General features: G+C 36.5%; 2 protein-coding genes across 2 annotated transcripts; one reads left to right on the forward strand and one right to left on the reverse strand.

Moving 5' to 3' along the window:
• Nucleotides 1–21403, forward strand: CCNC (cyclin C). Its single transcript, XM_058174804.1, has 12 exons — nt 1–205; nt 2783–2889; nt 5322–5406; nt 5544–5613; nt 7738–7789; nt 11314–11369; nt 12552–12587; nt 14770–14861; nt 15391–15458; nt 15841–15920; nt 17159–17277; nt 19781–21403. Exons 1-12 carry the CDS (start codon nt 174–176, stop codon nt 19833–19835), a joined length of 852 nt encoding a protein of 283 aa, XP_058030787.1. The 5' UTR covers nt 1–173; the 3' UTR covers nt 19836–21403.
• On the reverse strand, nt 21397–25229 carry TSTD3 (thiosulfate sulfurtransferase like domain containing 3). The gene is made up of 5 exons (XM_058174818.1): nt 25015–25229; nt 23835–24008; nt 23357–23516; nt 22388–22470; nt 21397–21895 (listed from the first exon to the last, which is right to left on the reverse strand). Exons 1-4 carry the CDS (start codon nt 25193–25195, stop codon nt 22407–22409), a joined length of 579 nt encoding a protein of 192 aa, XP_058030801.1. The 5' UTR covers nt 25196–25229; the 3' UTR covers nt 21397–21895; nt 22388–22406.
• Between the last annotated feature and the right edge of the window lie 1094 nt (nt 25230–26323).

The raw sequence follows: 26323 nt of genomic DNA on the forward strand, positions 1-26323 counted from the left end.
GCTGCTGTTTTTGCAGACTCCTTCCTGCTGCTAAAGCTGTTCCTGTTCCTGTTCCTGGAAGGTGGGGGTAGAGGAAAGAAGAAGAAGAAGAAGAGGGGGAGGAAGAAAAGAAGGGTTTGCCCTGGCTACCGGCAAGCAGGAAAGGAAAAGCATTCCCACCGTGACCCCTCTCCATGGCAGGGAATTTCTGGCAGAGTTCGCATTAGTGAGTTGTCCTTGCAGTCTGAAGGTTCTGGGGAGAAGGGAGGGAAGGAAGGAAAAGATGGTGCGGAATGCAGGCGCGCGGGGCCGGGCAGTTGCGGGGAGTGTAAGAGACTTTATCAGTGTTTTCTCAGTAGGAAGGTGTTTTCTCAGTGCAGAGGGCGGGACGGGTTTCAGTGCAGTTGGATGTTGCTGTATGCCTGGGAGAGAGATGCCTGTGCAGATTGAGCTTTCAATTTTTTAAATGTCTGTCTGTATCTATTTATCTATCTACCTACCTACCTATCTATCTATCTATCTTCTGTTGTAAATAACAACAATGTTCTAAACTGTGTTCTAAACATAGTGCGTACATACATACATATGCATGTAGCTTATGTACATAAACATATGTGTGTGAGTGTGTATATATACACACATATACATACATGTGTGTGTGTATACACACACACACACATATTGTTTAGAACATGGGTTATTTCTAACAAGACAACTTTTATCTTTTTTATCAATTCTAACAAAAAAAAACCCTGGACGTCTGTGACCGTGTGTGTATAAAGAAAAACTGAGGATTTTTTTTTCCCAGCTTGAGCATATCTGTAACTTTTTTTTGTTCTTATTATAACTTTTGTACAAAACAAAGATTTACTTGTTAAACTCCTATGGAAGCAGATAAAATGAAAAACAAGTATTCTGATAACACTGGGTTTATCATGAGGAAAAGTATTGGCATGTGTATCAGGGGTGGGTTCTACTTACCTTTACTACTACCGGTTCGAAACATGCCCACGCTTCTGCACATGCGCAGATCACTTTTGATGACATTTGGGTCAGTGGGCCGAGCCTCCTGCTGGTTTTACTACCGGTTCTATAGAACCAGTCTGAACCGGGGGCAACCCACCACTGATGTGTATGCTTCTTTCCAAAAATAGTTTACCCTTATTTAAATACTTTAACAGAAATGAATATTGTTCTAATTCAGATACATAGCACATTATGTTAAAATGATTAAATTGTAATATTGTACTATGAAAGTGAAGAATGTCATGAATGGCATACAATAATCACATTGAATAACAGGATTATAGTTCAAATATTTTTGATGCAATATTATTTCTGAGTAACAATTTGGAATCCTATCATGGGAAATCTTCAGTGGTATTTGTGTATAATTTGTGTATAATAACTTGTGTATAATTTGCAACCACTATTTTTAAAGAAACCAAGATTCATGGAACACATCTATAATTCTTCTATCTAAATATAACTTAAATATGTGTTTTAAATGTTAGCTTTTTAATCAGAAACCAGACTTTTCTGTACTAGGAAGACAAATGTACCTAGGATGAATAATACCTAAAAATATACAGCCATATAACTTGAAATCATAGTACTACAGAGTTATTATAAAGAGTTAGAGATAGAGAGTAGGGTTTATACAACATCTGTATGTGATTTGTCTGTGGAGATGGGTCGTCAAGAAATATGAAATATAAACAAAATAAATTAGAACATTTAGAACTATCTATAATTCCTGAGGCAACTTAAAATAATTATTGTTATTTTTTAGTCTTATATATTGCCTTTACTTCAAGAGGTCAAGATAATTTATGTAAAGTTCTCGTTTCATTTTATCTCCGCAACAACTATCCTGGACTGTTGTGAGTGAATGAGTGTGTGCATGTATGTAAGTAGTTCAAAGTCATCCTGTGTTTGAGGGGGTAGACCTGAACTCTATTTGGACATCTATTACATCACTCTAGTTTTCACATAGTATATTTAAATATAATAAACTGGACATAAACTGTTTCAACTCCTACCCTCAAAACGACGCTATAGAGCACTGCACACCAGAACAACTAGACACAAGAACAGTTTTTTCCCGAAGGCCATCACTCTGCTAAACAAATAATTCCATCAACACTGTCAAACTATTTACTGAATCTGCACTACTATTAATCTTCTCACAGTTCCCATCACCAATCTCTTTCCATTTATGACTGTATGACTATAACTTGTTGCTGGCAATCCTTATGATTTATATTGATATATTGACCATCAATTGTGTTGTAAATGTTATACCTTGATGAACGTATCTTTTCTTTTACGTACACTGAGAGCATATGCACCAAGACAAATTCCTTGTGTGTCCAATCACACTTGGCCAATAAAAATTCTATTCTATTCTATTCTATAAAAATCATTAGAAAAGGGCAAAATTATTAGAACAAATTCACTGTTGGCAAGAGATTGATTATAATCTTTGGATTATAGGTCTCATATAAAATGTTTTTAGTTTGAAATGATTGCCAAAGTCTGATGGTAATTTCTTATTTGTCAGAATTTTGTTGCTGGCCTGTTATGGAGTTCTCAAATTCTGGTGGCAGTAAACATTGGGGAAATATAAGCAGCATGGAAGAAAAAAATTAATTCTGAATACTTTTGACTGAATATTCAGGAGAATATGTATCTTTGACATCAGGCCATATAATAAAGGATAAAAAGTGTTTTCTTTTTTTCTGTTTTTACAATAGATCCTATCTGTTACAAATATCTAAAAGTGGTCTCTCTTTCTCTGTAGCTTACAATGGATTTTGGATAAACAAGATCTGCTGAAGGAACGCCAGAAAGACTTAAAATTTTTAACAGAAGAAGAATATTGGAAACTACAGATATTTTTTACCAATGGTAAAATGATGTCAATGAATCATTGATACATTCTGTATGTGTGTGTATGTATGAGAGAGAGGGGATGGATGAGTGAGATTGTCCTTATTTTTCAAAATACAATGATTTAACATTGATTTTTAGAAGAAGCGCACTTTGCCAGGCCCTTGAACATGCTCCCATTAGATTCTTACTTGGTTTAAATATAACATTGATCAACATTTTTTTCTAAAGTTACAGATATATTTTCCTTTTGGAACATTACGATTCTAAACCATATGTGATTCCATTCATATATAGACCTTTCCTCCTTTTTTGTTGTGGAGAAAGTTTTAATTCGCTTGAAATGGTCTTAGCCTAATTTTTATTCTAAGATTTTGGTATTCTTTCTCAAAATGATGGGAAACCAAAATGGCAATTGAGGAGGTTTTTGGAAAAGCAAAATAAATTTCTAAAATGATGACTAATTTCAGTAGTTATTTTGTTTTGAAACTCAAGGATGTCATTACTTTCCAGTCAGAGCCAAAAGTAGAAAAGATTGATAAATACAATTTAAGCCTTCATTTTAATACAGTACTTGGGTGTCACTGAAACTTTATTCTATGTAAATATAAGATTCATGTGCATGGAAGGTTTGGCTTTAATTTGTTTTATAAGAAAGGAAATCATGCTTAAATATTTAAAATCACTAAAACGTTAGAATATATTTTGGCTCATTCTAACAGCTGAAGTACAACTTTCATATTTATAAATCAAACTACTAAAATTTAAAAAAATTGCTAATAAAGGATTTGTTAAGTGCATAATTAAAGCTCAAAGAAGTTGCAAATCTGTCTTCTTAATATAGAGCTACTGAAAAATCTTGCATTCATCAAGCAATGCATGTACAAACTATGCGTACACCTTATTTCCTTACAGGGAGTATGGCAGTAATATTTTAGAATATGCATATATATTCACAATTGGACTTTTCATAATGTGTCTGAATAGTCAAAGTTACTTGTTACAGTCAGAATCAGTATCCTCTGTGTTGGAGCTGGCAAGGTGAGATGGGGGAAATTAATAGTTACTTTCTTAAAATTAAGAAAAAGTTATTTTGTATTTAAAACGATTCATATTTGTAGAATCTTGGAAATTATTAAAAATGTAAGCAATGAAAGAATACTGATATATGGACAATGCCATTAGAATTCTGCTGCTCAAGCATTCTATTGGATTTCTGAATATCCTGTACTTTAAATAAAATTCCTGCCTCCACTGATCATTTCAGACTTATCCCAGTTTAAAAAAATTATTTAGCTAACCACCTTGTGTACAAAGGACTTGCTTGGCTGTCAACCTTTAAAATGAGCATTGATGTGTAAATTATCTTGGATATGGCAGGAATATGATAAAACATTGCCATGTTCAAATTATGAATGGATGGAGGGATTCTGGAAAAATATCAAGTAACCATCTTATGTTTTGTTTTGTCATTCTGTGCTTCTACCTCTGCTTGGTATTTTGGATGGATGCTTCCAACATGCTTGGAACATATCCTTTGCTTGGAAAGCCAAATGAGCTACCTGTACAGCTGACACCATGGTGGCTTTCTAGCCAACTGGCAGATAGAGCTTGTGTGGAGCAGCTGACAGTTTTTTTTCTGATCTACCTTCCCCCGGCACCCTATTCCCTTTCCATAAATGAAATATGTCATACTTCAAGCACCTGCTGCCTTTGCCAACTCCATAACTGTGTTGATACTGGCAGCTTAAGTCACTGGACCAATATCTCTTTTGCAAAGTATTTAGATGCTGTATATGACAACTGATAACAGAAGGCTTTGCATTTCACACAGAATGAAGTTCCTAACTTTCTGGATAAGAGCGAGTTGAGAATTGCATGAAGTTGCAGATAATAGACTAAATTGTTTTTCCCCCACATATAGATTACACCTCAATATGGCTTGCATCTGTTTTGTCATTTTTGGAGAAGTTGAATAATGCATCAGAATTACCTACAAGGGCTGGAAATATCATCTGCCTGAATTTAAACAAACTCAGCTTAGTAGCCAATCATAGAAAAATGCTGGCATTGTTCAGTTTCATAGCTTATTATATATACATATATATATTAGGAATCAAATTTAATGCAATCTCCTCTGAATTTTTCTTTGCATCAGAAATATCAAGCAGTGATTTAATGTTAGTTTTTCTAACTACAGTTTCACTGCTTTATGGGATTATCTATTGTATCACAGTCTCAGTTTGCAATATTCACCTATAAAATAAAATATATATTTCATCTTTGGGGGATCCTATGAATGGGCTTTCAGTACCAAAAAAAGTATAGGAGCATAATGTAAAATGTTACAAAAAAGATTTGCAATTCTGTGGGATTCAGTTTCATTAATTGTTGCAGAATACAAAGCGGAACTATGAAGATTTAACTCATTTAATGTTTTTTATTTTAAGTTATTCAGGCATTAGGTGAACATTTGAAGCTAAGACAACAAGTTATTGCCACTGCTACTGTCTATTTTAAGAGGTTCTACGCCAGGTAAAGATCCTGAACTCAATACAGTCTCATTTTTCCTATATAAAACTTTTTTGTGATTATAAGGTCTCTTTTTAAAAGTGGTATGATTAGTAATTTTCCCTTTTCTTCTGTTTAAAATTATGTATTATAACTTTTAGGTATTCCCTAAAAAGTATTGATCCAGTGCTAATGGCTCCCACATGTGTATTTTTGGCATCCAAAGTAGAGGTAAGTAGGCATTTTAGCAGGTGATTTGCTGACTTTTATTTTTCCATTTTCTTTTGAAATAAATAGAAAGCCAATTAGTAGCCAATTAGTAATTCATTAGTAGTACAATGAATTGACATGATGAATGAATAAATTAGTTTTTCTTCTCTTGGTCTTAATAAGCACATTACCAAATTTAGCAACTGCAATCCTTTCCAGCAGTTTTGTTGTTGGACAAAGTGTAATGGTCACTAAGTGAACATGTAACTCTCTCTCACACACACAGACACATTGCAGAGTGTGTCTGCAAAGATAACGTTTCTTTTTTCCCCTCCCTATTTTTCCCTCCCTCACAGGGTGGAGATTGCTTAAACAAGTTATCACTTCCTGAAATATTTTTCTTCACAGTACAGCATGTCCCTTAAAATTCTAACTGGAAGATAACAATCTTAGCTCTCTGACCTTAATTCACACTGAAAGCTTTTGTTGTCAGGGGCATGAAATTTCGTGGCCAATCCATGCACTGGTTGGAAATGAATTTTTATTACTGTTTATTACCATCGTATTTGTAAATGGTTACCAACCAGGGTAGTTGCTAAATGAGGAGTGGCTGTAATTAGCACATTTAATATCCTTTTTCTGATAGGATTTTTCTGTTAGGCCTTCCCCTGTTCCAGCCTCTATAGCATACAACCCTTGCAAGACTGGTGGCTCTGGGTTTGGGGTTCATTGGCTCAGGGAGAATTGCCACCTTTGGTCTTGGATGGGGTGTCACTACGCCAAATAGACCCTATGTGTAATCTAAGGGTTTTCCTGGACTCACGACTCCTGCTCAAAGAGCAGATGGCTGTTGTGGCCAGGAGGGCCTTTGCACAACTATGGGTTGTCTGCTAGTTACTGCTTTTTCTGGACCAATAGTCTCTACTCAGAATCACTCATGCCCTAGTCACTTCCCGTCTTGACTATTGCAATGCACCCTACATGGGGCTGCCCTTAAGAGCATCTGGTAGCTCCAGTTGGTGCAAAATGCAGCAGCCCATATTGTTTTGTGCAGACCGCAGTGTGCACTTGTATCCCTTCTCCTGCGGGAGCTGCATTCATTGCCGATTTGCTTCTGGGTGCAATTCAAGGTGCTGGTTGTCACCTTTAAAGCCCTTCATGGTTTGGGACCAGGTTATCTGAGGGACCGTCTCTTGCGGGTCACATCTACCTGACCCATCAGAGCAGGGAGGCAGGGAATGTTGCAGGTTCCAACTCTGAGGGAGATACACCTGTTGGGACCCAGAAGAAGGTCCTTCTCTGTGGTGGCTCCTTCTCTCTGGAAGATCGTTCCTCCAGAGATTAGAACGACCCCCACTCTAATACTCTTCTGGAAGGCACTGAAGACCTGGTTCTGCAACGGACCTGGGGAACGCAAAGCGGGATGGAGCTCATTAAATGGCTTGTGTGATCTGCTGTCACTGGGGTAGGACGTGGGGTGTGTGATTTTGTTATATTGTACTATTTTAATTTATTTGATTGTTTTTGTTAGTTTTTTATTGTTTATTTTTATTGTTTATAATGTGGTCTTATATTCTGTAAGCTGCTTTGAGTCGCCATGGGTGAATAGGCGACAATATAAATTCAACAAATAAATAAATAAAATTTTGTTGGTCATGTCAGCCCGTTGATCTTTTCTGACTTGATCGGTTGGGCTTTCGGTGCTTGCTTTGCAGGCTGTTTTCCTGCCTTTTGGCTATGGGGTATTAACATCAAAGTGGCTTTCTGCCAATAGTATAGCAGCCAATGGAAACTGATGAAAAGAAAGAAAATAGCTTTCTTTTCACATAGACAAAAATTTGGTTATTGTAATATAATCCTTAATCTGCAAAATACTGTGATTTTTAGTAAACAAGAAAGATTGGCAGAAAGGCAGAGAAGCTTTACATCAGCTTACTTGGGGTATTGTGGAATTGGGCGTAGTGAGGCTTGGATGACTCTACAAGGCTGCCAATTAGAATAAAATGTGCCCTTGCTTTCTTTTTCCCCTCACAGATCAACAGCACCCCCCTCTAATCTCACATAGTAACCAAAGTTTGACATTTTGTTAGCAAGTGCTTCTGGAATTGTGTACGTTCCACCATTATTTTATTTTTGATGTTCTAGGAATTTGGTGTGGTTTCAAATACAAGATTGATATCTGCTGCTACTTCTGTATGTAAGTGGAATTTTTTGTAAAGCTGTCATCTTTCAAAGGAATTTTAAAATCAAATATTGCTTATAATTATCGTATTCAGATACATGGAATGGCACATGTATGTGTGTACATGAAAAACTAAAAAAGTTTTTAGCTCTGTCTTATTGTATTGCACAATACAATATGATAAAATGTGATACAATACAATACAATACAATACAATACAATACTATTGGGTAGTATTGTATTGGTGAGAACCATTTGGAGTAGTGGCTAAAGGCATCAGGCTAAAAACCAGGACCCCGTAAGTTTATGAGGCAGTGGCAAACAATTTCTGAAAAATCTTGCCAAAAAAACTGCAGGGATTTGCCCAAGCAATTGCCAAGAACTAGGCATGATTGAATAGAAGAAAAAGTTTGTTAAAAAGTATTTAATTTTTCTAAACAAATAGAATAGAATAGAATAGAATAGAATAGAATAGAATAGAATAGAATAGAATTGAATTGAATTGAATTGAATTGAATTGAATTGAATTGAATTTTTTTTTTATTGGCCAAGTGTGATTGGACACACAAGGAATTTGTCTTGGTGCATATGCTCTCAGTGTACATAAAAGAAAAGATACCTTCAACAAGGTACAACACTTACAACAGTTAATGATGGTCATAGGGTACAAATTTAACACTTAATGATACAACACTTAATGATAATCATAGGGTACAAATAAGCAATCAGGAAACAATCAAATCAATATAAATCATAAGGATTACCAGCAACAAAGTTACAGTCATAAGTGGAAGGAGATGGGTGATGGGAACGATGAGAAGATTAATGGTAGTGCAGATTTAGTAAATAGTTTGACAGTGTTGAGGGAATTATTTGTTTAGCAGAGTGATGGCCTTCGGGAAAAAACTGTTCTTGTGTCTAGTTGTTCTGGTGTGCAGTGCTCTACAGCGTCGTTTTGAGGGTAGGAGTTGAAACAGTTTATGTCCAGGATGTAAGGGATCTGTAGAGGATCTGTGAGGGATGTGAGGGATCTGTAAATATTTTCACAGCTGCCTTCTTGATTCGTGCAGTATACAGGTCCTCAATGGAAGGCAGGTTGGTAGCAATTATTTTTTCTGCAGTTCTAATTATCCTCTGAAGTCTGTGTCTGTCTTGTTGGGTTGCAGAACCAAACCAGACAGTTATAGAGGTGCAAATGACAGACTCAATAATTCCTCTGTAGAACTGGATCAGCAGCTCCTTGGGCAGTTTGAGCTTACTGAGTTGGCACAGAAAGAACATTCTTTGCTGTACTTTTTTGATGATGTTTTTGATGTTAGCTGCCCATTTTAGATCTTGCGATATGGTAGAGCCTAGAAATTTGAACACAGTAAATTTGAACACAGTATCCTGTTGATACTGTGTTGTCTAGTATTGTGAGAGGTGGAAATATGGAAGGGTTTCTCCTAAAGTCTACTACCATTTCTACAGTTTTGAGTGTGTTCAGTTCCAGATTGTTTCGGTCGCACCATGAGGCTAGTCGTTCGACCTCTGGTCTGTATGCAGATTCATCATTGTCTCAGATGAGACTGATCACTGTAGTGTCATCTGCGAACTTCAGTAGTTTAACAGATGGATCGTTTGAGATGCAGTCATTGGTATACAGAGAGAAGTGGGGAGAGCACACAGCCTTGGGGGGCCCCTGTGCTAATTGTACAGGTATCTGATGTGATCTTGCTTAGCTTCACCTGCTGCTTCCTGTTTGTTAGGAAGCTTGTGATCCACTTACAAGTCTGTTCCGGTACCTGTAGCTGGTTTAGCTTAGTTAGAAAAGTGTCTGGAATGATGGTATTGAATGCTGAACTAAAGTCTACAAAGAGGACCCTTGCATAGGTCTTTGGAGACACAAGATATTGTAGGATGTAGTGCAGAGCCATATTAACAGCATCATCTGTTGATCTATTTGCTCGGTATGCAAATTGCAAGGGGTCTAACAGCAGATCCGTGATGGTTTTCAAATAGGAAAACACTAGCCTTTCAAAGGTTTTCATGACTACAGATGTTAAAGCAACTAGTCTGTAGTCATTCAGTTCCTTGATGGTGGGCTTCTTCGGCACTGGGATGATGGTAGAGCGTTTGAAGCAAGAAGGAACATAGCACATCTCTAGTGATTTATTGAAAATATGGGTGAAGATGGGGGCCAATTGGTCAGCACAGACTTTTAAGCAAGAAGGAGTTATCTTGTCTGGGCCTGGAGCTTTTCCTGGCTTTTGTCTGTGAAATAGGTCCTGCACTTCTTTTTCTGTGATCACTAGGGGTTGTGAACCCAATGGGATGGGGTCAGTTGTAGGAGGCTTGGCTGTTGTTGGTGTGTCTGAGATGGGGGTTGTGGAGATAGGTGGCTGTAGTTTCCTTTCAAACCTGCAGTAAAACTCATTCAGGTCATCTGCCAATTGTTGATTTCCTTCAGCTTGGGAAGGAGTTTTGCCGTAGCCGGTGATATTTTTAAGAGTTTTCCACATGTTTGCTGGTTCATTTGTTGAGAACTGATTCTTTAGCTTTTCAAAGTAGCTTCTTTTTGCTGCTCTGATCTCCCTTGTTAGTACATTTCTGGCCTGATTGTACAGCATTTTATCATCTTTTCTGTAGGCTTCCTCTTTGGAATGATGTAGCTGCTTAAGTTTAGGTGTGAAACAAAGTTTATTGTTACTGTATATTCACAAGTTCCTTGTCGGTACACATAGGTCTTCACAGAAGGTGACATACGATGTTACAGTATCTGTGAGTTCATCCAGGTCTGCAGAGGCATCTTCAAAAATATTCCAATCAGTGCAGTCAAAGCAGGCCTGTAGCTTTAATTTTGCCTCCTCAGTCCAGGTCTTCACTGATTTAATTGTTGGTTTTGTGGTTTTAAGTCTTTGCCTGTAAGCAGGTACAAGGTGAATCATGCAATGATCAGAGTGTCCTACAGCTGCTCATGGTAAAGACCGATAAGCATCTTTTAGTGTTGTGTAGCAATGGTCTAAAGTATTCTTGCCTCTAGTGGGACAATTGACATGCTGAAAGTATTTTGGTAGCTCTTTCCTTAAGTTTGCCTTGTTTAGATCTCCCAAAATAATGGCCAGTTAATAGGGGTATTTGGCTTCAGCCTCCATGATTTGGTCAGCTAATGAATGCTTCTTTTCCATTTGATTATATTTGAAACTTGAAGAAACTGATAAACATTGTGTAAACTGATTCTAATATATATTACAAAATATTGAAACAGAAATATTTGCTTTGTCTCTATTTTGTATTGTAAATTTCTATAAAATGTTGCTATCTGATATAAAAAAGCCGCCCTGAGTCTTCGGAGAAGGGCGGGATATAAATGTAAACAAAAAATAATAATATGTATGCTTAATGGTTAATTCTTGTTCCCTTGTGCTTTCAAACTTAAATCCTTGCATTCAGCATCTAGTATTTTAATTAAATTAAGGTGTAGAGAGAGAAGTCAGTATGCTAAATTCATTTTAATTCTTTTATTTTAAAAAGCATTATTGACTTTTTCTTCGTTGCAGTGAAAACTAGGTTTTCGTATGCCTTTCCAAAAGAATTTCCTTATAGGATGAACCATGTAAGTATACTCTTAAGAAAACATTCCTTGCCCTAGCACTTCCCTTTCTCTGCAAATGATTTTGAAAAGATTTTTACACTTTTACTATATGTGGAAGAATGGGAATGCTGAGAATATATCAAAGCATTATTTCCAGACAGTGACAGGAAGTTTATACTCCCAGCTGTTTTAAATTGTTTAAACAAGTAGAAAATTGAAGTAAAAAAAGGGGGGCTTTGTGTCATCAGCTCTGGCTGAGAGACTCTAGGAGTGAGCCTTGGAGAAGAGGAAAACCTAAACTAGATTACTATCCACTAACATGCTCTACGTGGGGCTGCCCTTGAAGAACATTTGGACACTTAAACTGGTGCAAAATGCGGCTGAATGGCAATAAATGGTGCCGGCTGCATGGCATATATAACACCACTATTCCGTGAGCTGCAGTGACTGCTGGTGTGTTTACGGGTGCAATCCAAGGTGCTGGTTGTCACCTTTAAAGCCCTACATGGCTTGCAGCTGGGTTATCTGAGGGACTGTCTTTTTTCAAGAGTTTCTACCCATTCAGTCTGATCCAACAGACAAGCTGCAGATCCCGTCAGCCAATAAGTGTTGACTGGCGGGAAGAAAAAGACGGACTTTATCTGTTGTGGAATATTCTCCCCTCAGAGATTAGAATGGCCCCAATCCTGTTAGGTTTTTGCAAAAGTTGAAAAACTTGCTATGTACTCAGGCTTGGGGCTCAGAATGTATTAAGTGCCCCATTACTTGGCTTTACTAATAGTTGATTAAACTTCATGGCTGCTGTTTGTATTTTTTATTTTGCTGATGTTTTTATTGTTTTAATGTTTTTTAAAAAAATGGTTTTATAATCTTAAATTTGAATTGGTGGCTATAGAAACTGAATGAATGAATTTGATTACAAAAAAGAAAAAATATATGATAAATCTGTTGACCTCTGTAAAAGATCAACAGATTTATTTGCTGGAGTAAAAATGTATTTTCAAAAAGGAGTTTCCTTTACTGAAATGGAAATATCAAATGTTATTGCTTCTGACAAAAATAGGCTGTATGTTTTCGTTCCCATGGTTTTCCAAGTTTAGAATTTTAATAGTTTAGATCCAGCTGATCGTAGAACAGGATAATCTATGATGCACGTTATTTAAGTTTTGTCCATGTAATTCATACATTTTTTGTTCTATACAGATATTAGAATGTGAATTTTATCTGTTAGAGTTAATGGTAAGTTCATTTACTTTGTACATTCTGTTTGATCTCTTGTACAGGTAGTCCTTGAATTATATCCATTTATTCAATGACTGCTCAAATTTATGGTGGCACTGAAAATATGGATATATGACGGGTTCCTTGAAGTTCTGGCGACCACAGCACATTCCCCCCCCCATCACATTATTGTGATCCAGGCACTTAGATATCTTGCGTGTCATTGTAACATCACAGAGAGTTGGGGCCATGTGATCACCATTTGCGACCTTCCCTGCTGGCTACCCCAAGCAAAGTTTATGAGGAAGCCAGCAGGAAAAATTGCAAGTTGCCTTGGTAAGTCATTCCCGCTTTTTTTCCCATCCTCAGCACACCCCTACCCATGTGGAGCCTCCCCCAGCCTCCTGCAAATTGTGCATGGCCTGGACAGGCCTTCCCTGGCTCCCGCAATTCATATATGGACTGCACTGGCCCTTCCAGGTCCTACTATGTTTTCTTCCCATCCACCCTTGGTACTCCCATGCTTCTTACCTGGAATTCCTGCCTCTTCCTATAAATAATTGGGGAATTTTGGGGTTACAATGGCAACTGGGACTGCCTGGGATTGTCATCACTAAACAAGGTAATCATGTGATGTTGCAGTTTACCAACTGCATCACTTTGTGGTGGCAATCCCGGTCTCTATTGCTGTTGTAACACAAATAGTACAAACAGAATTCCTCTGCATAATTGTATGTTAATCATATCTGGAATAGTCTATCATCTCCTAAAACGTTGTTACTTTCTACATGTGTCTGTACTGGGAGGAAAGAAGGATTGAGATGTAATGGGCTAGGTCTAGGAGAATAATCTTGGAGAAAGGATGAAGAGCTATAGATCGAGAAAGTTGTGTACTATTTCCTATTTTTTATGTAAACCCCATACATGAAGTTAAAAAGAACTGATGCCAGTTTTTTGAGAAGAGTAGTAGTTTATAGTTCTAAGCTTGCATGAGAAAAAAGTGTCCAGTGTATCAACTGAAATAGTTGGCTTGAGGGCTTATAAGCATACAGATTTGTTTATGAGAAAGTGTCCTGCCTTTCATTTTAAATAGGAAAGCTCTTACAAAGGATACTCCATCCTGAGAGGGATTTTGGAGTCCTAGCGGACGATCACTTAAATATGAGCCAGCAGTGTACTACAGCTGCAAAAAAAACCAAGGCAGTCCAAGGCTGCATTAACAGAAGGATAGAGTCAAGATCACATGAAGTGTTAGTACCCCTTTATAATGCTTTGATTAAACTATATTTGGAATATTTCATCCAGATTTGGTTGCCACAATATGAAAAAGGTGTTGAGATTCTAGAAAGAGTGCAGAGAAAAGCAACAAAGATGATTAGGGGATTAGAAGCTAAAACATATGAAAAACAGCTGCTGGAACTAGGTATGGCTAGTATAATGAAAAGGAGGATTATGGGTGACATAACAGCAGTGTCTAAATATCTAAGGGGCTACCAGAAAAAAGAGGGGCATCAATCTATTCTCCAAAGCACTTAAAGGCAGGAGAAGAAATAATGGATGGAAACTAATCAGAGAAGCAACCTAGAATAAGGAGAAATTTCCTGACAGAAGAATTAATCAGTGGAATAACTTTCTTCCAGAAGTTATATATGGGTGCTCCAAAACTGGAGGTGTTTAAGGAGAGATTGGACAATCATTTGTCTGAAATGGTATAGGGTTTGCTGCTTGAGCAAGCAGTTGGACTAGAAGTTCGTTCCAGCTCTTATTCTGTTAATGTTACTCAAGTGAAACTTTATATTTACAAAATAAGTGAAACCACTAAAGGCTGATACTGTTTTTCTCCACTCAGATTCTCTTTATATATTAATAGAATCCCCACAAAGCTTCTTCGTATATTGTTATTCTGTAACAATCTACGTATACAGTACTTATACAGTATAAGTACTGTGCCAGTATTTATTTCCAGTGAGGGTGTTGTTGGCAAATAGGGTTTCTGTGTGCTGAAAATACGTCAGCATTTGTGTCTCAGAGGGAGATAGAATTTGGTAAGCTGCCAGTCAGTCTAGAGAGGAATTATTTCTGTGAAGCCAACTACTGTCTTTATAATAGATGGCACAATAAGCATCAGAGAAGTACCTAACATGTTGAGTATTGTGAATGATGATGCTTTTAACATTCTTCTTAAATGCAATCTCCCTAGGACTGCTGTTTGATAGTCTATCATCCCTATAGACCTCTACTTCAATATGTACAAGATATGGGCCAAGAAGACATGCTGCTGCCTCTTGCTTGGTAATGAAAAAAGACTATTTAAAAGTCCTTTAGCCTAAATAGAAAACCTATGAAAATTATTGACCTGAATAAAATTGTTGCTTAGGGAATCTGCTCAATCCACTTTGGAAAATACATGAAACCATAAAGTTGTTTAATTTATTGATTTAAAAGGGGTGGCGGTGGGGGGTTTGGCCGAAATATCATTTTTTTTATGAATGAAGATAATCCAGCAGATCTTCTACTATCCATTCTTATAGTCTGAACACCTTATAACTGAAAAGCTCATGGTGAAGCTTGCCTTACTGCATGACTGCACCTAATATCTCTCTGCAGAGTTCTGTTATTTGAGGGAAAGTATGCCAATGCTCTATATAGAAAACACATAGAAATTAAATATATTGAAATACGTCCTCCTGCTCAGATTATACCTGTTACATCAGATACTGTATTTAAAGGAAAAGTAAGCTCATGTCACGGTTTCATATTGTTTTCATGACGATGGAGTCATGAATGACAACTTGCTGATCTGTTGCTTTTGTCTGTGCAGGAGGATAGTGAATGACACATACAGAACTGATCTTTGTCTGCTGTACCCTCCTTTCATGATAGCTCTAGGTATGTAACACATTGTGTACCGTATCACTATTTGAATGGAATGGTTCAAGATAGAGTTGCATCCATGGCCATTTTCATAGAAATTCTGATGTTATTAAAGAAAGCCTCAACTATTTCATTTTTCAGTTTATAACTGAACTTTGTCCAGACATACAATAAAGTAATGGTAAACCGGGAAACTATTCTTCAACTGTACATCCTAAGTGAGCATTAATAATTATATTAATAATTATATTAGTATAATTGAAAATCCAGTTTGGAGAGGGAGACAGTAGCACACAGAACATGTTCTGACTGTGTTTTTCATTTAATAATGTAATAGTACTTGTACCACAAATTTTGTGTCTTAATTTTACCTTTCAACCATATGCTTTCTTTAAAGCTTGCCTACATGTGGCTTGTGTTGTCCAGCAAAAGGATGCTAGACAGTGGTTTGCTGAACTCTCTGTTGATATGGAGAAGGTAGATATATTTTATTTAATAATTACAGATTTACTAAAACTAAAAGAGATACAAATTTTGACTTGGCCAATACTTTGTTCAGGAAAAAAATGTATTGTTTGTTTGTATACTTGTTTGTTTTGAAAAAAAACTTTTCTAAAAAAAATAATAATTACAGATTTACTGAAAGTAGCTTGTCCGAATTGGTACATTATTATGCTATTGAACAAAATGGTTAAGATGAAAGCTTCTTATTGGCCCAGCATCCCTTGGTGAAAAATTGAAAAACATAAAGAATTTAAAAAGATAAAACTGTTCAATGTAATATTTCTATATCAATACCAACAAGATACTGCATAGTAATTACAAAATATTTTATTGATTGCATATTCTGTGTTGGGCACAGACGCTTTTGATTGAGTTTGATGTATGATTGAATGGGTGCAATTATATAGTTGGTCAATAATACAAAAGCCACTATCAGTGCTTTATTCCAAGATCTGGCATTTACTGGTAGTCTCCCATCTGAATATTAATCAGTCCAGACAATGCTCTGAGCTCAGTGCTGCCATTTGTTGAGACTAAATGGCAGTAAAAAGGGTATTCCCTGTGCAGTCATGTCCAATTCTAGAGCACAATGTTCATTCAGTGTCTTGGCCAAGGGAGCCAGGGTTGTCCAAAGACCTGTTTTGTGGTCATGTGGCCAACATGTTTATACAGTAAATCTTTGGAATGCTGTTACCTTCCCACCAAAGGGGTGCCTATTTATCTACTCACATTTTCAAACTGCTAGGTGAACAGGAACTGGGGCAAGGAATGGGAGCTCACCCCGTTGCTTGGCACTCGGATCTCAAACTCAGACTGTCAGCTTTCCAGCAGATAAGCTCAGCGTTTTTAACTGCTGAGCCATTGCACCCAACCTCTAAATAATCGTTTTAAGAATGGGCGAGTCAGATCATGGGTTTACATTAGCCCACAAAAAAATGCTATGTAATTCAATTTAAAATTCAAAATTTAAAAAAAACTGTCTAAAATGATTTTTAAGATTTAGAAACCAGGGCACTAAAGTATGAAGTGTTTTGAGGATAGTTTGCACTTCTTTTTCTTCAAAGGATAAAAATAATAGTGGCCTGCAAAATGTTTTCATGATAACTCCCTGATCCCAGAATATTTTCAAATCTTTCTTTCTTATGTTGAAGTACATACTTATTGCAATCACCATAGATCTGCAAAAAACTATTTTTCATCTTTTTTTTTAGATTTTAGAAATAATCAGGGTCATTTTAAAATTGTATGAACAATGGAAAAACTTTGATGAAAGGAAAGAAATGGCTACAATTCTAAGCAAGATGCCTAAACCCAAACCGCCTCCAAATAGGTAAGTTTTCAAAATATGTTGATTTGAATAGATGATCAACTGTAAAACAAGAAATGCATCTTAGCATGTAGCTGAGCCATTTATTCATTCCAGGCCTACCCTCTTTGTTTAGTGAACTAATAGGGATTAATTAATTCTGAAATTATTTTTCAATCATAAGAAACAGCCATAAAGAGAATTTAAGTTATGATTACTGTAAGTGAAATTGGACACTTAAATTTTCTTATGAAAACAATCCAATACAGGAACAACTTGGATGCCTGCCATGCCTCATTCACATAAAAGCAATCCTTCACTATTCAACCTCCATAGACGGTTGTTGGTAAATTTGAGAGTCACATGCAATTTGACTGCTCCTCATTTGACTCAGGTAAAGAAGGCAGCTGCATTTTTAGTCCTCGTAGTCCCTATGGTTGTTCCTTTGAAATTTGATATAAATTATTTTCCTACATCATTATTTGCTTTTGCATTTTACTGCAGAGTATAGATAACAATAAATGGGCTAAGTGTTGACTAGACCAGGTGTCTTCCACCTTGACAACTTTAAGACAACAGAATTCTGGGAGTTGAAGTCCACGAGTCTTAAAGCTGCCAAGGTTGGAGACCCTGGACTAGACTAGACTGATTGTACCCATTCCTCTTAACACCGCACTCTCTCCCCACCACCAAAATACTCTGCAACCCTGGAAGGCCAAAGTATTTTTTTTCCTGGGCAAAAGTAGAGTAGTTTGCCTTTGAGTTAAGGCAGTACTTCTCCATAGTGAACATAAGTAGCCAGCATTTTCCAGGGAATCATGTTAATGAGAATCAGTTTAAAATGAGGCTACTTTAGCAGTCAAATTCATTTTAATGAGTCAACTCTATAAAGCAATGGCTTATTTAGGTGTAAGTTTTTAAAAATAGTCTTGTATACTGAATATCAGAAGCTATATAGCAGGGCTCCCAAACCTGCCAAATTTAAGTCTTGTGAACTTCATCTCCCAGAATTCCCCAGCAAGCCATGCTTTTTAATCTTAAATTTGGAGACCCCTGATCTATAGCATACTTCCAAATCATTTTTGAAGCATACAAAGCCCTGTCAGACAGTCAGTTATTGATATTGCTGAATTAACAGTAGCAGCCAGACCAAATGAGGATAGATGTCACCCCAAATATGATCTTGAAGGTCATTTCACCCTTCTTTATGTGGTATTACAACAAAATGTTACGCAATCCTGAATATCAAAATAAAAATATATACTACCTTGATTTAAATTAATTACCTATTTAAATTAAATTATATTACTGTATTTTTCGGAGTATAAGACACACCAGAGAATAAGACGCAGCTTAATTTTTGGGGAGGAAAATAGGAAAAAAAATCTGCCTACCAGGCATTCATCTGGCTAGTGTTCTTAGTCTGGTCAGCTTCAGCACATCCCCTGCTTGGGGATAAAAAACAGCTTCTAAAGACAACTGATCTTCAGAGAGAGAAGCAATGAGAAAAGCAGGCAAAACACGGAGATCGCTTCACTCGCTGGCGCCTTGTTAGGGCCGGAAAAAAGCTTCAAAAAAGCTACATTTAGAATATAAGACACACTCAAATTTTCAGCCTCTTTTAGGAGGGAAAAAGGTGTGTCTTATACTCCAAAAAGTATGGTAAATACCAAAGCAAGTAATACTGTATGTTGTAAACTACGTCCTGTGCCATTACAACTTGGGAAAATTAGGATGAAGTTTCATTGGCAAGGTTGAAATCTGCTTGCATATTAATCATCAAAGGATGCTACACATCTTCTTCATCACTTGTTTTCCTTGTTACCGTCTGAAAAGGAGGTTTCATGCTGTCCGAATATACTATTAATAAAGTGTATGGGTAGATATATACTTTGAGAGCAGGCAACAAAAATTAATTTTTAATGTATGCCAGTGTGCTCACAGTAAAAAAAAATGACAGTAAAGGTTATCTTAATCTTAAAATCAAATGTACTGTATTTTTCAGAGTATAAGTTGCTCTGGAATATAAGACACACCTACCTTTTTTGGGAAAACAAGAAAAAAAAATCTGTCTCTGCCTCCCAGCAATTTGCCTCTTTGCAGCAAGCAGCAAACGTTTCAGTTTCAGAAAAGCCTTATTAGCACAAGAAAAAATATCTGCCTGCCAGCAATTTTCCTCCTTGCAGCAAGCAGCGGAGGCCTACGTGGCAATAGGCAATGGCAATCCCTGCAGCGTGAAACAGCTGAGGGTCAGGAGGGCTGATCCAACCAACTGCTTGTGCTAATCAGGCTGTGCTGAAGCTGAAACGGGCTGTTTGCTGTTTGCTGCAAGGAGGTAAATTGCTGGGAGGCAGAGGCCAAAGGGTGGGGGCCAGTGGGTGGGTCAGGCTACATTCGGTGTATAAGACGCACCCAAATTTTCACCCTCTTTTGGGGGAGGGGGAGTGTGTCTTATACTCCGAAAAATACGATAATTATTTTAATAATAAATATATAATGTAATACTTTCCTGCTTTGTTTCAAACAGTGAAAGTGACCAGGGTCCAAATGGAAGTCAGAATTCTAGCTACAGCCAGTCTTAGACATTCCAAAGAAATGAATTGTGGACCACTTTGGATTAAGACACATTGGGATCTTTTCATATGTGGAAGTCATGGACAGAAGGTTTCAATAATGTCTTTTCAGATAGAAAACAATGTTTCTATCAAGTGTACAAAAGCTTTTTCTTAAACACACACCCATTTCAATTGTGATACAACAGAAATCAAAAACTTTGGATATAAATAATGATGTAATTCAGTATGGACAGACTATAGTAAATTTTGTTATTTGAAAGAAATAGTGGTGAGTTAAACTGTATTAACACAAAGATGGATAACTGTGAATTGATCTTTCTTGCAACTATACTTGTTTAACTACGGAATACAAGAGATGACTTGAGAAGCTGGATTTGAGATCCTAATTTTCTAGGTATATATTTGCCAATGGATGTTTTAAGAATACACTGCTGTAGTAAATGCCTTAGGGAAGAGAGAAAAAAAATCCTTAAAATGTATACAATGTTGCATTCCTCATCCGAAGTTTAAGGAGATATTCTACAATACCTGTAGTTTGCTAGAGGAAATCCAGGATACTCCCAAAGTGCAATATATATAATGAAAACTGTGGCTGTTTTAGGAAAGAATGTGCTATTAAGTCCTTGACATATTTTGCAATCCAATCAAGTAAATCTAACCTATTTGAGGTTATAATGGTGAATATGTTGTGTGCTAGAAGTTTGCCTTCTGCTTTCCCTGTTACTAGGAATGACTTGTCTCTTGAGAAAGCAGAAGCATTTGAGACTATGATTCCATGATAAAATATAATAAATTACTGTACAAATTAACACAAGAATCATTCAAAGACAGGATGTTCCCTCAAGGGCCATATGCGTGTTCTTTACTCAGATTTCCCTACTTAGTCCCGAGCCCTGAAATCTTCATGGACTATTTGTTTGGGACCCTAAAATGAGTTAAAAGTAGCCTGTCTTTCAGGTTAAAGTAGCTCTCCCCAACATGATGCCTTCTAGCTGTATTAGATTACTGTTGCCTTCAGGCCAGCTAACATGGCCATGTTAGTGGAGGATTAGGGAGATTACAAAGTACAACACATAGTGAAGGTGCCAGTTGGGAAAGGCTGCTTTAAGATGCCTTTCACCCAAGAGAGCATTATTCTGCCATGATACAAACAAAGGAACATTGGTTGAAAGAGTATTGTCAAATGGTGCTTGTTCTAAAACTTGATCTAAAAGCAGCAGTGCCTGCCTCTACTTGATATGTCACAGAATTAAGGGTAACCAAAGTGTTTTTGTATGCAAACGCTTGGGCTCTCTGCACTTAAGTGTTGGAAGTTATTTTTTTACAGAGTGTTTGGATACTGACTTAAAAAAACAATTGTGAGGATTTTTTAAAAATTTTAGCTTTTTCATGTTCCCTTTTTAGTTTTGCCAATTTTGTTGATGCTGGTCATACTGTCCCACACATTTGCTAAATAGAATTGGTTGAGACACCACATCTGTTGTGTTTTGGAAATTACTTTGTTAACTTGAGGATTTCAACTTTATTTGTAATATGGACTAGCTGCATAGGAATAAAACAGTGGAAATTAACAACATTGACTATTTTATTTCAGAACCATAAGCAATAATTCTTACAAGTACTGCATCAGAACACATGGGTGTATCATACATTTTTAAAAATTTAAAAAAATTAAAAAATTATCTGGAGTGCCTTATCACAAGTTGCAAGTAACGTGTTTGCCTTTTTTCTCTCTGACTATGAGAAGAGAAACATACACCGAAAGTTGAAGAGCTATTTTCCATATTCAAATGAGTTAATAAAATTTTATCAGTTTCATTATTTTAAAGTGGGGTTATAATGGTCCTCATACCATTCAGCACATAGCGCACTGTACTGGAAATTCATTGTTTTCATGTTATGCAATCTCTCAGCAATTTTACAGAAGTTGTTTATGCAGAAATAGATTGTGTCCCTAATTTAAAAGTTGCATATAGAAATCTTACCACAGATACATGTCTCTAGTCCGTTTCCTCTGCATATACAAAAATGTATTTCTTGATATTATTTCTGCAAATATTTAATATCTAGAGATAATTCAAAGTCAAGAACAATAAGCAGGACTGAGGCTTAATTCCTGAATATGAAGTTAAAAAAAGTACAGGTTCTATATATAAGCTGGCTAAACATTTTATTGCCATTTCCCAAGCTTTGGGCTTAACATTTTTATAGTATATTTTTGTTTCATATCCAGAGATAAACATAATTTCTCATGTTATGGGCAGCTATATAAATTTTGATTAATAAATGGCTAACTTAATTCCACTTTATTTTACTTAAATATTATTTAATACTAAATGTATTGCAATGATCAGTTGTAAGTTTCTTAAATCTATTTTTAAAATTTAAACAAAAGTTTCCGTAATGTTATCCGGGCTAAACAATTGAAGCGTATCTCAGTGTTTTTTCTTTGTTGGCAAAATAACCATATCTTAATATGCCTAGATGCCTTTTATACCTTGATGCACTTTATTAAATAGAATTAGCTATCACCCTCTCTGCATTTTCAGAATACCTACAGTTTGTGTATTCTAGATATCATTTCTTCTTTGAAGAGTCACACTCCTGCCATTCGCTGAAGCCACCAGGAAAATGCTGAACTCTGAAAGCACATAAGAAATCTGTAACATTTCTTACGGCACAACCACTTTCAGGAATATTATCCTCTTAAGAGTATGCTGACCAGAGATGTAGGAGAAATATTCTGGCATAGTAATTTTATTTTCTACCAAGTAAAGGAACAAGAAAACCCCATGCAAAATATCTTCCTCAAAGAGTAAACAATGTTTAGTAGAGGTAAAGTAGTGAAAGAGATTGAATCACACTAGTTACTTTTGGAAATCAGCCACATAATAAAGTAATTTTGAATAACAGCAAATATAAGGAAGTAGAATAAAATGTTTCTTTAGTTGTTCTTAAATGAGACATTCTTAGTACTTGGCCACTCTACTTGATTTTGATTATGTTAGGATTTTTAAACAGACTCTGGCTTAGAATACTTTAATCCAAACACTGAATTTCACAGGGTTACAAACATTTTCTCACAGTACTTCCAAGTTTGTTCTTTTTTTTTTTTAATCGGCTAAGTAAAAGGCTGAATAATGACACCGTCTTTGAATTGTGGGGTAAGAATCATCTAGAAGCAGTGTATTTTGGTTTAAAAATAGATTGATAGCCCTTAAAATACAGTGAACTGAACTGGAAAAGGGGATGCCTATATTAGAAAATAAAAGTGATGCAAATGTGCGTCTTGCCACAAGTTTTAAACACTGAATTGTGAACTGTGTTATTCAGAAACTATCAATTGCTATTTATTGGATCAATCCTATCCACTGCATTTTAAGAGCAAAATGTTAGAACAAACACTTTCCCCTGATTTATATTTCTCCTTTTAAGTCCATTATATTTTTAAATTAAACTAGAAACAACTCATTTGCAATAGAACTACACCTAACATTTAATACATTTCCTGAATGCTTTACGCTTACCTGCTGAAACCCAATGATTTTGCAACAGCTAAAGCCTGTTTGCTTCTCACTCCAATATAACAGGAAAACACTATGTGATCTGATTTAGAAGGCATATCTTGGTTGTATTTCTCTTTAAAATATACTGGGTCCATCTGTAAAGCTTCCATAAGTTCTCCCACTGTAAAAAATAAACAATCTCCATTGATTTAATTGGTCTTTTTTATGATAACCCATTGGCTTTAGTGCCTTTTTCCCGCTAAGCATAAACTTGAGTCACTACATAGGTATATACAAGTGACAGGACCTGTGTGGTAATGTATGTTTTGTTGCCCCTTTTGTTGTACCTCTTTGATTTCTCTGGATGATGAGAGTTGGCCTGCTGCACAAATCCAAGTACAGAATATATGTAAGATAATTCCATGTTTCCCCCCGCCCTTGTATACAATGAGATGGACTTGTTTTTTTCCTTGCACTAAATCACCCAACAGCAACTTACATGGAATATTGATTGAGCCAGGAATTTTTCCATGCTCTGCAATTTCCAATTTTTCTCTAACATCAATAAGCTGGATGGCCTTTGATTCCAACAAATCTTTGAGCTGTTGACAGGAGACACTATGATCATCAGCTGTGCAAAAGTGGCAAACAATTTGTCTCCTGTTTTTTGGATCTGTAAAATAAGTAAAGAAAAAAGTTAACAATAGTACTACAGATTCTGACATCATCAAAGCAGTGATTTGCTTCTAAGTGCTGCTGGGCAACAACACCAGCTAGGTAATCAATGCATTGACCAAGCATTTAAATGGACAAGCAGAGTCCAGACACAGTGTCTGTATATTTACCCCAGAGCAGTTTTCCAGATCATATGAATTTCATATATTATTCCTTTACTCTGCTCAAAGGCAGTAACTTAGGTTGTTTTAACAATACAAAAGCCGTGTTGGCTTAACCCATGAAACTAAAGTATCAAACCACATAGGAATAGCATAGGAATCATTGAATATGATTCCTTTGCTATTTTAATCAATCTGGTTTGATTTTGGCTTAATCTTTGTGTATTGTAAACCATGGTAGTGAAGTCATAAACCAGAGGAAATCATTCCAACTCTCTTAGAAAAGTCTTTTAACTTTTTTTTATAAAACAATACCAACTTTTATGACCGCTTTCTTAGACTTATACCATTTAAGGAGCTAAATACATTAACCTGTGTATTATACAATTCATGGCTTACTTAGCATAATGTGAACATTAGGCTATAGTACTTGTTTCTGTGTATTACTACAGTTTTGATGTAATACTCAAAATATCTTCTACCATAAGCTAGTCAGAAAAAGATACAGTGAAGAAATTTTACAAATGGGGAAGTCAGGCTGAAAAACAGCAGAGAAACTGCCAAACCCACTACCGTAAAACTGGAATTTGAATTGGACTCCACTGGACACGCCAGTGGAAGCTACACGGGGCATCAGTCCGAATCCTCGTTCTGTCCACTTTCCACGGATGAAGTTGCTATACTAAAGCAATCGGATTCTTTAAAAGCTCTCCCCCCCCCCCAGGAACCGGGTACACTCAAGTTAAAGCATTTCCCCATTACTTAGCACTGAATTTAGCAATCCAGGAAACAAGGGAGCCCCCTCTTACGCTCCGATTCTCCCAAGCCCGCCGGAGCACTTACAGCCTGAAGGGCAAAGGCGACCGATGCCAGCCGCCGATTGAAATCTATGCAGGACGCTCTCACGGTGGCTCCATGTCAGCTGACTTATCTTCCGTCCACCGCAGCCGCTTAGCCTACTTGCAGCCGGCTGCTTAATAAAACCAAAAGTGAATTGACCCAGCCGTCTGAAACATCCTTCCATGCTTTCTACCGCTGCGGAACTCTCTTGCCTAGCTCAGAAGGCCACCGCCCAATTTGGCTGGGCTTCCCGAATATAGTAGGCCAGCCGGTTCGCCTGTCTCCTCAAGCGCATCTCAGCTTGAACAAGAAATGCTAATTGAAAAGCCAGGTGTACTTTTACTTGCAGGAGTAAAATTATTCCTCTGACTGGAGCCCGATTGCTCATCCAAAAAGCCAGCGTGGTTGTTGCAGGATAAATAACAGTAATCCTGTTTCAGAAAGATGAAGGGTCCTCTGAACAGTTTCATAAAAAAAAGAAACTAACCCGAATGCCATTTGGAGCATGGTTTGTTAAACATGATATATACTGTAGTTTAGTTTGTATGATAGCTACCAAATCTGGTTGCAACAGTTCAGGTGACCAAGAAATGGAAACAAGGACATGAAAACTCAAGCCATGTGCCAAAATCTGATAAGCTACTTTAACCCAAAAATGAATATGACTTGAAAAACAATCCAATACTAAAGGCTGACTTCACAAGACTCCGTAATGTGGCTTTTTTTATTTTTATTTGTGTGATTCCAGACATCTTGCAATGTAACCCCCCACCAGGAATTAGTAAAGATCCTTTGTTTTTTGCTAAGTATATTTAAGAAAGCATTCCATGTAATTTGACATATTGTCTTATGGAGAATACTAGCTGACCTAAATAAAGCTCCAAAAATATCAATAGTATTATCTTTAGTATTATTATTACACTATTATCTAGAGTTTTCTTTTATATACTGAACTGTGATCATAAACTTTTATGGAAAGGTTTGGATACTACAAAGTGTCTATTCCTGCTATACCTAGGGAAATATCATCCACATGCATACAATCTGTATTCAAAACACTGTTTAATAAATCTTAACTAGTCAAAGATTTCAAATTTCATTAAGCTTTATAAATATATTAGTAGGTTAAGATTCTGTTAGTACCTCTTGACTGGTTTAAGGAATATTTCAATATTTGGGTGCCCATATATATATATATATGGGCATCCAAATATTGAAATATTCCTTAAACCAGTCAAGAGGTATTAACAGAATCTTAACCTACTAATATATTTATAAAGCTTAATGAAATATATATATATATATACTACTA

This window comes from Ahaetulla prasina, chromosome 1, assembly GCF_028640845.1.
Source record: "Ahaetulla prasina isolate Xishuangbanna chromosome 1, ASM2864084v1, whole genome shotgun sequence".
Lineage (NCBI taxonomy): Eukaryota > Metazoa > Chordata > Lepidosauria > Squamata > Colubridae > Ahaetulla > Ahaetulla prasina.

What these genes read in the sequence shown, in the direction of transcription:
- TSTD3 (XM_058174818.1), bottom strand. Translation starts at nt 25,195, where the DNA reads ATGGAAGGATGTTTCAGACGGCTGGGTCAATTCACTTTTGGTTTTATT. An exon ending in TGGCTCAATCAATATTCCAT is followed by an intron (nt 23,517 to 23,834) that starts GTAAGTTGCTGT and finishes TATTTTTTACAG; the next exon opens with TGGGAGAACTTATGGAAGCT. An exon ending in AAATCATTGGGTTTCAGCAG is followed by an intron (nt 22,471 to 23,356) that starts GTAAGCGTAAAG and finishes ATGTGCTTTCAG; the next exon opens with AGTTCAGCATTTTCCTGGTG.
- CCNC (XM_058174804.1), top strand. Translation starts at nt 174, where the DNA reads ATGGCAGGGAATTTCTGGCAGAGTTCGCATTA. An exon ending in TTTATCTGTTAGAGTTAATG is followed by an intron (nt 12,588 to 14,769) that starts GTAAGTTCATTT and finishes CAATCTCCCTAG; the next exon opens with GACTGCTGTTTGATAGTCTA. An exon ending in TCTCTGTTGATATGGAGAAG is followed by an intron (nt 15,921 to 17,158) that starts GTAGATATATTT and finishes CTTTTTTTTTAG; the next exon opens with ATTTTAGAAATAATCAGGGT.